Source organism: Centroberyx gerrardi, chromosome 7 (genome assembly GCF_048128805.1).
Source record: "Centroberyx gerrardi isolate f3 chromosome 7, fCenGer3.hap1.cur.20231027, whole genome shotgun sequence".
NCBI lineage: Eukaryota > Metazoa > Chordata > Actinopteri > Beryciformes > Berycidae > Centroberyx > Centroberyx gerrardi.
Window position 1 is genome coordinate 17,511,784 of NC_136003.1, and position 15,810 is coordinate 17,527,593.

The 15,810-nt window shown below is 45.3% G+C and overlaps 1 protein-coding gene across 1 annotated transcript in view; it reads right to left on the reverse strand.

Annotated features, from left to right (window-relative positions):
• Window positions 1–8,368, reverse strand: part of cyth3b (cytohesin 3b) — a 31,931-nt gene extending 23,563 nt beyond the window's left edge. The window contains exon 1 of the mRNA XM_078284563.1: window positions 8,044–8,368. Within this exon, the coding sequence (XP_078140689.1) occupies window positions 8,044–8,062 (19 nt within the window). The 5' untranslated portion in view covers window positions 8,063–8,368. The remainder of the gene's footprint in view (window positions 1–8,043) is intronic.
• Window positions 8,369–15,810: the final 7,442 nt, after the last annotated feature.

Consider the following 15,810-nt stretch of genomic DNA (forward strand, 5'->3'; position numbering starts at 1 on the left):
GTAAGCTAGGCTGATAATAGCTGAATACAGGGGAAAAGCTGACATGAAGGAGATATGAAAATAGCACCAGGGCAGACATGATAGGCCTGGCCAGCATACAGGATAAGGAATATGATCCTGGGCTTCCTGTTCAAATAGATCCAATTAGATAAAACCGTCACTGTTACAGCGTTTCCCATTTCGCTCATTTGAATAAGAACTGTTCTCATTTGAAAACTAACCGATTGGTTTCCTCATAGGTAAAGCAGAATATCTCTGGTAGGCACGTGATGAGTGCTGGAAATCCAAAGTCTGAACATGAGACTATGCACATATATGGCCTCCTGACAGCTTGCAGCACTATGACAGCCACATGTCCTCTGGGGTCTGGAGGAATGGAGAGCTGCTGATGTTTTCCATATCACAGCTCCACTTTTCCCTGAGGGAGAACAATAAGCACTCCTCATTTCTTTGGTTTAGGGATTTTTCAGTCCATTTCATGTTAAGATTCATGATGTAGCGTGTGGTTGACATTTGCATAGAATTGTGGTTGCTTTGAGGCTTTCTTTCACAGGTACATGCATATGGTCGACCCAAACACCCAGTTCTCTGAGTCCTTCTCTGTGAATATTGTGGAACCCTTGTTCCAGCCACAGCGAGTAACCTGAGCTTCCCTCCGGACATTATCAAGAGAAACTGACAAAAATACACAAAGCTTTTTGCAAGGTTCTCTGCAGTGCATGTATACTCTCCGACGATGATAGAAATGCAATATGACAGAGGTCAAAAAAGAGATTAAATATGTGTGTGAAGGAACCTGTACTTAAGAGCTACTGTAAATCTCTGACCATCTAAGATACCCCCAGGGCCACTTTGAGTGTGTGTGTGTGTGTGTGTGTGTGTGTGTGTGTGTGTGTGTGTGTGTGTGTGTGTGTGTGTGCGTGTGTGCAATACAGTGGTCACGACCCACTTAAGGCCACACTGTATTATCAATCATATGCGATCATCATCTCTGAGTGCAATGACATTGATGCATCCTGAGTTATGGGTTATGGGTATGAGAGTGTGGACAGAGAAAGGAGAGAGAGAGAGAGAAAGTGTGTGTGTATGTGTGTGTGTGTGTGTGTGGATACAATAGCCATCCTATCTCTGACCACTCTCCGTACACCGAAAGAAAAACAGTACAGATGGATTCAAAGGTCAGGGCAAAATGGAAAAGACCCTCAAAACTGAGGAGAAAAGAGCAGAAAATCTGGTGACACACCGTTCTATAAATCACATCCACAGATTGTTCCACTGACAGGAATAGAAAACACACAAGGGGATGGTATCTCTCTTTTTCCGCTCTTCTTTTTCTTTCTGGGCTGTCTTTCTGTCATGTTTGTATCCTGTTTATACGCGCGTGCGTGTGTTTGAGTGTGTGTGTTTGTGTGTGTGTGTATTTCCAGGGCTCCAATAGGGAAGTGACAGCCAGCAGCCCGAGCCCCTGACCTATAATCCACTAACTGTCATCCGTATCCCTCCCCACTTGATCTCTCCCATTTGTCTACGCACAGAGAGGGCTCGCAGCCCACACTAATCCTCTGTGTGAGCACACACGCACACACACCAATGCACACTCAACCACTCATATACACATACATGCCTGCATACACCATATAGTGGAAGTGGGGAAAACGTGAGGTATACACAGCTGGGCTGAGCCCTGCGCCACTAACCTACTTTGAGCATACTCATCCTACTATACACACTGCAGCATCCGCTTCCCTCTCAATCTTAGACTTACACATGTCTCTCTCTCTCTGAACCTGTGCCATCGCTGCTCCTCTCCGTCTCCATCTCTCTCTTATACATATCCAAACAGACTTACTGTACAAACACAGGCACTGACACAAGCATACACACACATACACATGTATATACACACTGACAGGTTGATCAAGAGCCCGTGTGTCACACGGTCATCCTGCTGTGCATCTTTGCAGCATTGCACTGTGACAAACAGAACAGCGCTGCCACTCTGAATAGCACAAAGCCTGTGTGGGGAACACGGAAGGAAAAGAGCACGACTGCAACAACCTGAGCTCTCTTCACAGCACCAGCGGAGCAGTCACAGCTCATCCCCTCTCCCTATGAAACAAGAATGAATTTTGCATGATGCAGCAGCATCTTACAGCGAAAAAAATAAAAAAAAGGAAGGGGGGGCGAGGGGGGACAGGGAAACAGTTGCCCAGTTTGCAAAAACGTTACGGCACGGACAGAGGATGTGCTGTAGTGGTTTACTGACACATTGACCCCAGAATAAGCCATTGAGCATTACAAATCCCTTCTTAAGAACCGGGTTGGCATTGGAGTGGCAGTGCCACGAGCCTCAGGGGGGGACAAGAGGGCTGGAAGAGGCTGGAGGCTGGCCAGATGCTCTACACACACACACACACACACACACACACACACACAGTGGAATGGGACAGAGCAACTCAAAAGTAGAGTGGACTATAGCTCTGCACTGGAACTGGGATTTTGTTGGTTTACTAGCATTCAGTAGCACACTGGGAGGAAGCATTAGGCCAACAGAAAAGGCTGGATAAGTGCGGCCTGTAGTAGAAGACTGAGACAGAGCTGGTGGGAGAACAAGAGGATAGCTGGAAAGGGAGATTCAGTGGTCCATAGCGACAGAACGATCAATATGTCTGCATGCATTCATTCCATGCAGGAATGGAGTAATATCACCCTATGAGTCCAGCAAAGTCAAAACTGATCAAAGGATTATATGACAAGTCACATGGACGGATGCAGGGCGATGATCAGAAGGTTAAACTTGTTTATTGAAAGATATTGTGTCTCTCTTAAACCGATGTAGGAGGAAACAGCAGGCTAGAGGAGAGTGTTGTGTTTCCAGTGTGAAGGACTGGACGTACTGGCAGCCAGAGGGGGATACACCTTTTTCCTGCATCTTCAGCAGGTCTAACAATCTGTGATCCCTTACATAATTGTTCCAACCCTGCCTTTTCCTGTCCACTCTACTCGGCCTCCTCTTCCCTTTCCGAACGGCCTGCACCACACACACACACACACACACACACACACACACACACACTAATGGAAGCCATGAACCCAGAGTTCCACAAAGACCTGAGCGGAGCAGGACGTTCTTTGCCTGAAATTCGTTTCAGCACATGACTTACGGCTCCTGGGACCTTCAGCACGCACTTACTTTTCCTTCCAAAGAGGAGAAAAATAGCTCCGCTCGATTTGCCTCACGCCTCCAACATTCCCCCCTCCGCAAGCCCCTCAACAGGCTTAACACCACAAAGTCTGATTCTAATCTGTGTCTTTTTTCAGCTGTAGACCTTTACTGCGTAGCACTGTCTGTTAAGCAAAGAGGAAACTAGACTTGGGAGAAATCGGACGCTTTATTGAAAACCCCTGTGTACTGTCTGCTCCAACAGTCTTGCCGCCAACGTCACAGACACTTAGAAAAGTACGCCAAACCCCCTTTTTAAGGCTGAGAAAACAGAGCGGAGGTCCAAGAGGATTTGCAAACGAGACCCCTGTTCGGTTGAAGCTTGTCTCCACACGGCTCTTACTGATGCCACTAGATCCTGTAGCTGAATCTGTCCAAATCCCAAATCCTGCCCCGAAAGACAGACAGTTGACCTCCATGTGGGTCAGTTTGTCCTGTAATCTTCTCGGGTCAAACTTTAAGCACTGAGGCGATGTCGTGGGTGAACACAGTGTGCTATCTGATATTCTGGGAGGTCGGCCTCAACAAGGGCCCTCTGTGTTCAGTGATCTTTCTGTCAAAGAGAAACACGCTGGCGTTCTCTACCTTCACCTCCCACCCAATCGCATCCATCGCTCTCTCTCTTTGTCTTACACACAGACACACACACACACAGACCATAATCTATACAGATTAGTCAATGCCATATCCTGTCTATCGCCCCCATCTACTTCCCACAGCAGTCATTGAGCCATGGCAAACCGGCCTGCCTGTGCATGGCCGGCAGTGCATGAGGCCACTGAGACCGCACAGCAGTCAAAACAGAGAGAATACACTCACCTCTGACAGAGGTGAGTCACACTGGGCCCACTGAGTCAGAGAGAGAGAGAGAGAGAGAGAGAGAGAGAGAGAGAGAGAGAGAGAGAGAGAGAGAGAGAGAGAGAGAGAGAGAGAGAGAGAGAGAGAGAGAGAGAGAGAGATCGACAAGTCTTGCTACCTGGTAACCCTTAGGCAAGGATAGAGGCACAAACAATGGTGACTGCAACAGATACTGATGATATCAGTAGTACACACACACACCATCCCACTGGTAACCTCTAGAGTGAAAGATAAATATGTGGGCAGTTGTACTGGAGTAAATCATGTTGTGTATATTGAGATATCTCTCAATCTAAATATCGAGAAGTGGTGGGAGGGAATTCCACAAAGGGGAGGGTGTAAGTGCAGGGAAAGCATAAAACGCTTTTGAAGGTAGTTTTGATCTGCGCCTCACAAGGTAAAATCCACACCGCACCCCTTTCAAAGGCTTCAGGGGAAGCACAGACCAGATGTGAATAAATGTAAGTCGTGCACAATGTCATCTCTGTACAGCTAGCTTCCTACCGCCAAGGGGTTTCTGCTAGCTAAGCGTGACTTGTTCTAGCTCCAGCCGGTCACTGAATCATGCTCCATGAACACTTCAAGACGCCCCTCTCTTAGCCACTTCACAGAGGGCGGGCTGTGGGGAAAACCATTCCAAAGACCAAAACATCAACACAAATCCTGAACATACCAGAAAGCTGTCTGGCCCTGTCCTGTAAGCCTGTGGCAGGCACACGAGTGGCTGTGAGCTCCCCAAACCCGGGGTGTGTGTCTCTCCTCGCCTCAGCTGGGCTGCAGTGTGCCATAACCCCATAGACCACACACACACACACACATGCACACACACACACACTAATACACACACTGAGCTGCCAAGTAAAAAGGCTGGTTTTCACAGTGAGTAAACAGGGCGGTCTGTGGCCAAACACACAAGCCGTCACAAGGCGTGCTGCGAGCCCAGTGTCTAGCATGAATGCTCTGATTCATACCATATGGGTATCACTCATCTAGTCTCCAATGAATACTCTTTTCTATAGACAGGAGAGGACTGTCGCATCACAAACTAACAAAACTGACACTCAAAACAAACGCAAAGCAAATGGAAAGGGGAGAGGTCTACATTTGATTTGAGTATTGCCAGTCAAGGCCAGACATGCAAGATGATAATGTGTTGAGCAAAGCTACACTGGTCTAGCAGTCAGACGGGCTTAGCGCTGCTTTGTGGCCTTTTGCTGGCCCATTGTCCAATGAGCAGCCATTGTGCCCCATTGCAGAAAGCATTGTATTGTTGACTGTCATGCGTGTCAGATGGATTACTATGGGCCCATTTTCTCTAAGCTTTGTACAGTATGGCCTACTGTGCGAAGAAGAGACCCTGCGTTCTTCCATGAGGCTACAGAAAAGCAGCTGATATCAGTGAAATACAAAAAGAGACACTGGAAAAGAAAGAAACCAAGAAGAGGCAGACAGAGGAGAAAGAAGGAAGGGAATCAAATGAAAAGAAAGGCCCTGCGTGTGAAAGGTACTGGTTTTAAGTCTATTTTTCCAGCGCAGACAAGATTTCATGCAGGTAAAAGGGAACAAAAATATTTGGAGAGAGATGGAAAAGAAATTGAAACGGAGTCCTGATGAAAAGTGAATGGTTTGGATGGAAGGCCAGAGACAGCGCAGCAGACGAGTAGCTGCTCAGTGAGTTAATCATGACAGAATAGAGGGAGTTTTATTGAAAGTAACTCCCGTAATACACTGGAGAATTGATTCAAGAAGAATATTTGGTCCACCCCCACTCTCCCTCTCCGTCTTTCACTGGCAGAGCTCCACACCTCTTTGGCCATTCTCCAACTTCGCTCCGTCTCTCTGAATCGCTGCCATCACTCTGGCACATCATCCCCCCCCCCGCCCCTCATTCCCTCTCAGACACCTCACCATCGTTGCTACTACGACTCGTCTCACTCTCTGTGGTCACACATTTTTTTCCCATCCATACGCCTTTCACACTTTCTGTTTTCACCTCAATATCCCATTCTGTCCGCCACTTTCTGTCCTCTCTCTCTCGACTTGCGGCCTGGCAGTGTGTGTGTGTGTGTGTGTGTGTGTATGTGTGTATGTGTCCCCCCGTGCGAGGCATGGGTGTGAGCCATTGATCAGCGGGGCACAGCGGGAACCTTGTCGACCGACCCGCACCCGCCCGCCACATCACATCACACGCCATATCACACTGAGTAGATCCATGCCTGTAATCCCAACCGGCACGATCACTCAGCCTTCGACTTTGTTCTGCTACTCCTGAGAGCCCACCTCTGCTGTGCGCTTGTGTGTGTGTGTGTAGGTGCGTGTGGGTGTGTGTGGGTGGGTGTGCGCTAAAAACACACATTCTAACTTGTTCTAATAAACAGTAGCAATTTGCGGATACTCTTTCCAGACCAAACACCAGTACAAAATCTAGGAGCGCTTAAGCCACCCCCCCCCCTGCAGGCAGACTCACACACACACACACAGCATAACACATCCAGGACACTATTTATTCCAGACGAGCAGAGAGACTGTGGCATAAATCGCTGACACACACTTACACCTGCTCACACGCACACAGACACACACACACACACACACTTATCAGGGTCATGATCCATCCATCTATCTATCTTCACTGCAGACAGAGCCACAAGGGAAAGAGGATAATGTGTATTTGTACTTGCATGTGTATGTGAACGACATGATTGCGTGTGAATGTCAATGTGCATGCATGCATCGATGCATATGGGTGTATGTGTGTGTGTGTGTGTGTGTGTTCATCCCCTCCTGGCTGTTGTCAGTTATCTCTGGTTGGCATCACAGGACCATATGTCTGTCTGTGGGGCTGTGGTGACGTGTGCCACCGCTGGAGGCCCGGCCCGCCTCACACAGCACAATGACAGCTTTGTGCCCGTGCGCCATGCATGCTACACTCCAACAAAATAGCCACATCCTGGAGCTCCGCGAGCAGTGAGCATGCGGGTCTAAATATCACAGATCACAGAAGAGGAGACGACTGGATCAACGGCGTCTGACCTGCAGGGTGCTATCTGTTGATTAAATCCTGACGAAGAGTTTGTGATTTTGTTCACAGCAGTTTATGATTAAAGGGCAGCTGAGTTGGTGGAGTTTGCTGAACCACGGGGGTGGCGATGGAGTCCGCACACTCATATAGCAGTGGTGGAGCTGTGCCAACACATTCTTCAAATAAACTATTGCTCAGCTTTTGTCATGAGTCAATAAACGAGTCCATTTCGTGGCTACGCTTGGCTGACTGTGAGAGACCTGTTGGGCCAGCGGCACATAAGCCCACAGTTGACAAAGGCATAGACTGACAGAAGTGAACTGGCCCGGGTAAGTATAGGGAGCGCTCGCCCTGTAGTAGTGTGACACTGATGCATCGTCAGTCATCATGCCTATCCATTCAAGGGAGATAACCATGTGGAGTCTTCTCAGCATCCTCTATGTAGGTCAATCCATACATCCTGCATTAGCCTTAACACATCTAGGAGGTTACAGAGGACACAAGACAGTCTCCTGAAACCATAACACAACGTGAGTAAAGGGGTCACTGCCCACCTAACTTCATAGCAGTGATCTCTAGCAGAAAATGCTGATGTGGGAAAGATGATAGTGTGTGACTGTGGGGAGATGAGGTGAATGTTGCTGCGTGTGGCAGCCTATGCTTGGGATACAACTCTGTCACCTATAACTCCATGCCAAGTGTAAACTACTACTACTATGACTATGATTGATGAAAATTATACAGCCGTAGTCCATCACAATGACATGCGTTATTATTATTATTATTGTTGTTATTATCATTATTATTAGGCTATTGTTATTATTCAGAAAAAGCCCAGTATAAAAGCACATGTCTGCAGCCATACAATGAGCTGGTTCTTAGTATTGTATAAAAAATACATGTCACCGGCATGATATGAATGGCACTGAATGAATCCTACCTTGATTGTCCTCGTCCATGGCTGCAACCTATAAATCAAGATCCCCAAATTCGTGTTACGGTCACAGAAACTTCCGTTGTGCGAAACGATGTCTAATTTTTGGCAAATGCGCGTCCTAATTTCTAGGACGCATTTGGTACATGGGTTGTCTCACAGGCAGCGTCTTCTTTTGGAGAATATTGTGGCCATTTGCACTTCAATCGCAACGCAATCCCTCCGGCTCCTCGTCAGCAGCGTATTTCAGACGCAACTGTACGAGCTGTGTCTTTTTTTTTTCCCCACAGTGGTCGAGCGTGTTATCGTTATCCCTCCAAATACGCCTTCACTCCACTAGTATCGGGAGAGTAGTTGATCCAGCTGCGTCAAGCTAGCTACACATAGCCAGAGTAATACAGGAAGTAAGGCGATGTCTGGCTTCAAAATAAAAGCATTACGCCTACTCACTCAAAGTTTTTTTGCGACACACGTGCGTCAATAAGGTTTTTTATTTTGAAAGTTGTGATTGGAAGTGTTGTTTTGTATTGTGTGTGGCTTGACACTGGTGGTTTATCCCATCCCAGCTCCGCTACACAGCCCGTCCTGCGCGTCAGCATTCATCACAGATCAGCCCTCACGTGACTGGAGGCAATAGTGAGATTACTCCAACGAAAAATCAATAGGCCTATAATATTGCTATAATACTCCTATAGGGACTTATAGTGTGTCTGTTGTAGCCTACTCAATAGTGAAATTACTTAATTTTAAGGTCACTATAATATTCATATGACATATTCTACATAGTTTATACTATTGTAGGATTACTATAGTTCTTTTTTATTTAGGTGTTTACATTAATTGCTAGCAAATACCAAGATCTGGTACCTCCACAACCGTTTCTGAATACAACTCAGTGTATTTAAACAAAGGGCTGAACTTAGTAGCCTAATTGCAGCAGTACACAGAGAGCCACTCTGCACCATGCACATCATAAAGTAGCCTATGTTACAGACACTGTGGCTGGCCTCTCCAGCAGGTTTGATTCACATCTGCTGCAATGTTAATTGGTACAGTGACTTGAATCCCACCAGCTGTCTGTATCGGTACAATGACGGGTCAAAGGTCTCCCTACTGCTGGAAAGTAAACTATAGTGTAGTCAATATGGTTTTTGAGTGCCAATCTGTCCCAACTGTCCAAACATGATTTATAGAATTAATCAAAATGAGTTTTTGTAAGAAATTGTAAATTGTGGAAATCCAACTACCAACCAATCAAAAACATCAAAGAGTAATTTCAGATGAAGTAAAACATGGCTGTACAAAGGTACAATGCGTTGCCATCCTTGTTCATGAGGACTTCTGGACAAGACTCTTACATAAGCAGAGAGAGCCAGCAGATTAGTGAGTAGGTAGTGGAATGGAGAAGACACACATACAGACACGCACACACACACACACACACACACTTGCAGAGCTTATTTCTACAACACGCGGTTTCAATTATAGCATTCCTGCCTCCGCAGAGAAGGAGGGGGTCTCACTTCCTGTGCACATTACTCCAATGGTCAAGAATGAACAGATGTTTTAATGTATTCATTGATTTGTTTATTCGTAGGCGTCTCCATTGGACAAATGTTTCATTCTCAATCCTCTGCTTTAAACAAAGAGACATATTCCAGACATAACATGAACAGTTCTCCCAACACTCTCCAATACAGCTGCGACTTTGGAGCAAGAAGACAAAGCATCCACATCACAAGGCTGCAACTTCACAATGCATTTGTTTGTCTGGGCAGAAGAAGTAGGGGCAGATGTTTTGCCTCCTTTGTCATATCAGATTAGATTTGATGGCTAACATTGTAGATTTTATAGTTAACTCTTACTGCAATAATATGCAAAACTGAACAATATTATTATTTATAATGCACATTATCATTACACTGCAGTAGGGGGCATACTGGCAGCTCAATGCGATGTGATGTTGTTGGTTCACCTCCAGCTCCCATCCTGCCACAGTATATCGCATGTAATTTCCTGATTTTTCTCCACTGTACACTGAAACAGAATGCCTTCTTCAGATTAGGTTCACTTTGCCATCTTCAAAAAAAAAAAAAATCAATGGAAAAATGGCATACACAGACACTGAGTGAGTCATTTTCTGCCAGTTCACATCAGCAGGGCCCCAGTAGGCTATTACACAATCAACAGAACCCACTGGATTCAGAGTGATCCAGTCTGGTGCGGTCTGGTGCCGGATGACGACCTCTCACGTCGCAGCAAGAGAAACTGGGGACCTACAGCAAGCGCCCCCCCCCCCCCCCCCCCCCCCACACACACACACACATACACACTCACACCCCTAAAGTTACACCTGGATAAACGCACCGCCTGCACGGCCTCAAGGTAGGGGGTGGCTGCGAATATATCAGCCAGGATCCAGCTAGTTGGCTATGAATATCCAGACAGTCTGTTTGTTTTCTCTGCACTGTGGCATATGGGCGTAGGTCGTGATGACCTAACCGCGTGTTTTAAAAGGAACTTAATTCCTGTCGCTTAACACAGTGAAGAGAAAGAGGAGAAGGTCCTGAGAGAGTGTGAAAATGTGTGCGTCGGATTTGTGGGGGAGTTTCAATCCGGTGGCGAGTGGAAAAGAGAGAGCGCAGGGAAATAGGGAGAGTGTTCAGAGTGTTCAGTGGGAGGTAAGTAGGGTACAGCTCCTCCAGTTTGAGGGTGGAGGGGGGATGGGGGGGTGGTGTTCCTGTTTGGGCCCCAGAAGGCCCATCCAGCGCAGGAACCTCTGTGTTTTCTTAAGAGTTTTCCTCTCTTCAGTTTCACTAGTTAGGAGTTTTACATAGGAGGTGGATAGAGGCAAAGCAGTTAGCACACAGAGCAAGCCATGATTTGAATATTTTCTGTGCTACAAGTAGAAAATAGGTCATATGCATAATCTTGGTGGTAGCTTAGGGAATACAGTTAGACAAATACAGGGTTACTGTCCATTTCTGTCAATGCTGGACCCGGTCAAGCACAGAATCCTAATTGAAAGTCGGAGTAAGTTGCAAAAAAAAAAAAAGCAATTAAATTTCTTTCTCTCTGTCACACACACACACAATGTTGTACTCCACATAAATGTCATGCTAATGTGTTTATGAGTCACAGTCATAACAGAAACCTCTCAGTGTGGCCCAGATATCCTCGGTGATGAGAGGGAATGTAAGCATGCGGTCGCAGTATTTCCAGCTCCAAACTAAACTAAATATATGTTTGGCTCAGTGCAGAGTGTGTTGGAGTCAACTATAAACCAAACATATAGTAGTAAGTAATAAATATGACACCCATCCCACCCCAAGCCATAGAGCGAAGGCCACAATGTCATCCAAACAAAAAGTCTGATTTAAAGCGAACATGTGCGGGGCTTTCGGGCTGTCTGGGTCTCTCTCTCTCTCTCTTTCTCTCTCTCTCTCTCTCTCCCGTGTGCCGCTGTGGGTGCATAATACCCCCAGGGAGGCACACGTCTGGCAGATTAGGCCGACCATCATAGGAAACGTCTGTGGGACTCCTGACCGACTTCACGTGACCTGATTGAGCAGTGAGAGAGAGAGATGCACCACTTCATATGCTCCAGTCTCCACGGCAATGCCCAGGGGCTGATTACCTCTTCCCTCAAAGCTGCTGACCCCCCCCCCCTGCCCCACACACACACACACAACCAAATAAGCATCCCATCCCATCCCATCCCTACCCCCTCATCCTCTACCTTCACCCACCCCCACCCCCCCCAAAAAAATCACTCACTTCATAGTGTAATCAAGTGGAATCACATTCCATAGCATTGACCCCCTTAAGCGTGCGCCCTCCCCCTCCGCTCTGCCCCGTGAACATCGAAGGGAATTTAGGGGCCAGTGAGAAAAGCTCCTGTCCAGACAGATCCAGCCAACAGAATGTTTGGGAGGAAATTGGGGTTTACTGATGCTGTCTCTTAGATGGAGAAACAACATAATAGAGAACTTATTCGTTTTTGGAGCATGCTGCACTGTATTTATTGAGTTGAGGGACAGAAGAGGTGGCATAATGCGTTTTACCGCTTCGATAAAGGTAAATACGATTTTAGCTGCTTGCATGATAATGATGACCGCACGTGGGATATTGCAGTAGAACTTGGGTGGAGTAGGAGGTGACATTTATTCCCTTCTGTGATGCTGGGGAGTTCCCAGTCCATCTTCCCCGAATGTGTTTGTACCTCAAACCGGGCGCAAAGAGCAGGGGGAGGGGGCATTCCGATCTGGGGGTTGTGACACATCCTTCCTGTTGTGGGGGTCAATCTTCGGGAGTGGGTGGGTGTGTGTGTGTGGGTGTGTGTGTGTGTGTGTGTGTGACAGAGGTCACAGGAAGCAGAGCGCAGCAGGATTTCCTCCCTCACTTTGGTTTGATATCCAACTCCACATCTCCGCCACCTCTTTCCTGCCGCCATCAGATTGGAGGGCAAATTTGATCGGATTTGTTAGATCCAAGGCCCCATATGAGTGGAGTCTTTATTTGGACTCTGTCTGCTGTGCACAAAGGCAGCAGTGTATGTCCAAGAACGTGCCGGTAAGTAAAGCCGCGTGTGTGTGTGTGTGTGTGTGTGTGTGTGTGTGTGTGTGTGATCTAGATTCCTCTTACATAACCAGGTGTCAACTAGAACCTCCTCACCCCAGGAATTTCCCTTCTGATCATATTGCATTCTCTAGCTTTACAAAGGTTTTACAATCCCATACAAACAATATGCACATAGCATGTCATTCTGTTATACTCTGGCTCTTCCATCATGAAATGAAAGGAAAATGACCTAATCCATGTGAATGATTATCAATAGACAGATTCTGTGCAATCTGGACACTGTATGACGGCATATGGGAGAGCAGGGGAACGCAGGATAGAGGATCAAACAATCACATGAGATACTAACATGATCGTCCCATGATCACATGATCGTCCCACCAAACGTCACCAGCTGAACTATGATCCTTTAATACCTATCTGCAGTATATGAATTTAAGCTGTGAGGCCGAAAGCTGTTATTCTACATTGAATTCATATTGGTATTATGTATTCATATTTGTTTGTATTACTGTATGAATTATTGTATGTATTATATTGGTGCTACTACAAAACATTTCTCCTCACACAACAGGGGTAATATTTTCAGTTTTTGTGATAGTCCAGCGTAAATCTTATTTACCATTCCAATCATTGTAATGCATAATGCCAATAAATCAAATGGAACAGTTATTCTTGCTGCTTTTTGCTGTTGTGCACAATACAACACTCCACCTCTCCAGCAAATGACAGCTGGGATGTACAAAATAAAAAAAGAAAAAACCACAATAAAACCTCATATCATGAAAACAGAAAAAGGTCATCATACTAACACCTTGTAAAATAGGTGCAGATTTGAATGCTCTTTTGCTTGTATGACCTATTTCAGTCCCACATGTTGGCTAGAGTAAATATAACACCACAAATCTCCCTCCTCCTCCTCCTCCTCATCTCTCTCTCTCTCTCTCTCTCTCTCCTGCTCCCCCCTCTTCTCCTCCCCCACTCCTTTGATTCAGTTTCGAGGTCAGCTTGGAGTGCATCTCAGCACCTGATCTCATCCATGTTAACGCTTTGCATATGCCTCTCTTTCCCGGTTAACAGTATGTAAATGCAAGGTCTAGATCCGGTCTATTTAAATAACCATAAAGAGGACCTATATTCACATTAACTTTCCCTGCTGCAAAAGCAGTTTCAAACCGCAGCATCCACTTTAAGCTCATACTGAGGCAGGGATCATACGCAATCACAGTTTAAAGACTAATGCATCAGAGCTGAAAAAGTGGATTAATGTTTGATTACATTTAGCAGTAGTAATCCATTCTCTATGCATGGACTTGGAATATTAATGTGTGTCATTTAGAAATGCACATGACTGGCTACCAGTCATGCTGATGGACATCATGTCCCAATACTGGAAATGGTCTGATGCTGTTTGTTAAGCAAATAACAAACAAACAACAGTCAGAGACTCATGAGAGGGGAAGACAGACAGGTCTGTCTCTGTCTCTCCCTCAGATCCCACTTTGTGTTCTAGCATGCACAGTCTTTAAATAAAGAGGTTTCCTACACTCACACCAATAACCAAGTCAATTCAAGCTTACACATGGTTTATTATTTCTTTTTTTTTTATCCTTTATTTACACAGGTAGTCCTACTGAGATGAAAAACCTCTTTGTCAAGGGAGAGCTGGCCAGATAAGCAGCATCAAGACAAACATCACACAACAATGCACAGAAGGAAAATATAATCAAACTCATATAGAAGAAAGAGAGAGCAAAGAAAAAATATAACCACAAGTGGCTATTGAGAGGTCCAAGCCCATGGGCCAAACACACACACACACACACACACACACACACACACACACACACACACACTGATACCTGAGATATCACAATCTGCAGAACTGCCAATTTGTCCTCAAAGCAACATTATAGAGCAAATGCAATCTGACACACTTTGGAACCCCTTCGCAAATTCCTATGGGACGTTTTATTGCTCTGGCACTAAATGTTTAGGTTTGCACATCTTTGCTGTCAGCTTCATTTGTGCTAAAATTCACCAGAATAGCCATGATGTAGGCAGCTGAAATATGCAACGTGTAAAAATTGGTGGTGTTTTTACAAGATTGATTTGATGGTGGTGCTATGGAGCACGACCATATGGTCTGACACACTTTGAGGCCCACCCCAAACATGAATTTAATTAATTTAATTAATTTATCATAAGTTTTGTTGCTCTAGCTTTTAGCATATAAAAAATATGCCTCTGTACATCTTTGGTGTCAACTTGTCACAGCCAAACACTTTGGATTTTCAAAATGCTGTTTAATAGCTGTAATGTAGGAAGTCCATGTATGCTGAGCGCAAAATTTCATGCCGATTGGACCAACTTTGTGAGAAATGCTTTTGCATAAATTTCAGAATGGTGGAAAAACTGTCATGGCCAAAATGAAAACCAGGATGTGCAATGGATTTGTCTTGAGCCAACGAACCTGAGGAAAAAGTGTTTGATTTTGCAACATTTAGTTCAGGAGTTATTGGCTAAATGTAAAGTAGCTTGTTATAGCGCCACCAACTGGCTGATTGGTACATTTTTTTTATTTGGCCTATAGTGGGAGAGATTTGAAACCTATCCACCAAATTTGGTAGCTCTGGGATTTACAGTTTATGAGCTTCAGATCATTTTATGGCAGAAAAAGAAGAAGCAGGTCAACTCAACTTTCTTGACTAAACAAAGCAAAGACAGCTCCATATTGAGTCTGCCAGAAGATCCTTCATTATCAGGTTTATGAGGTTTGAGAATTTCGATTTGACAATGTTTTTAAAACAATGTGTAAGCTTTGGAAAAAAGACTCAGCCAGACTCCGCTGTTTACCATCCATAATAAAAGAGAGGCAGTTTCCCTCATCTTACATGGAGTTTAAAACACAACATTAAACACAGAAGAGCTCATCTGTACTTGCACACACATTCAGATGAGTACAGTCCACGTACTATTTTTGTGGCCTAGAAGTCTGGTCTTTAATCCAACCTGGATAGAGGTAATATCACTAATGGACTGGTTCAAATAGTGAAATTCACAGTCAAATGAAGCCAAATTAACCACATGCAACATTCCACACAGATAAATTGTTAAAAGTTTCAGAATAATGCGTATGCAAGGGAGTTATACATACATCAAGTATACTGCATTGCAGGTTTAATTGAATCC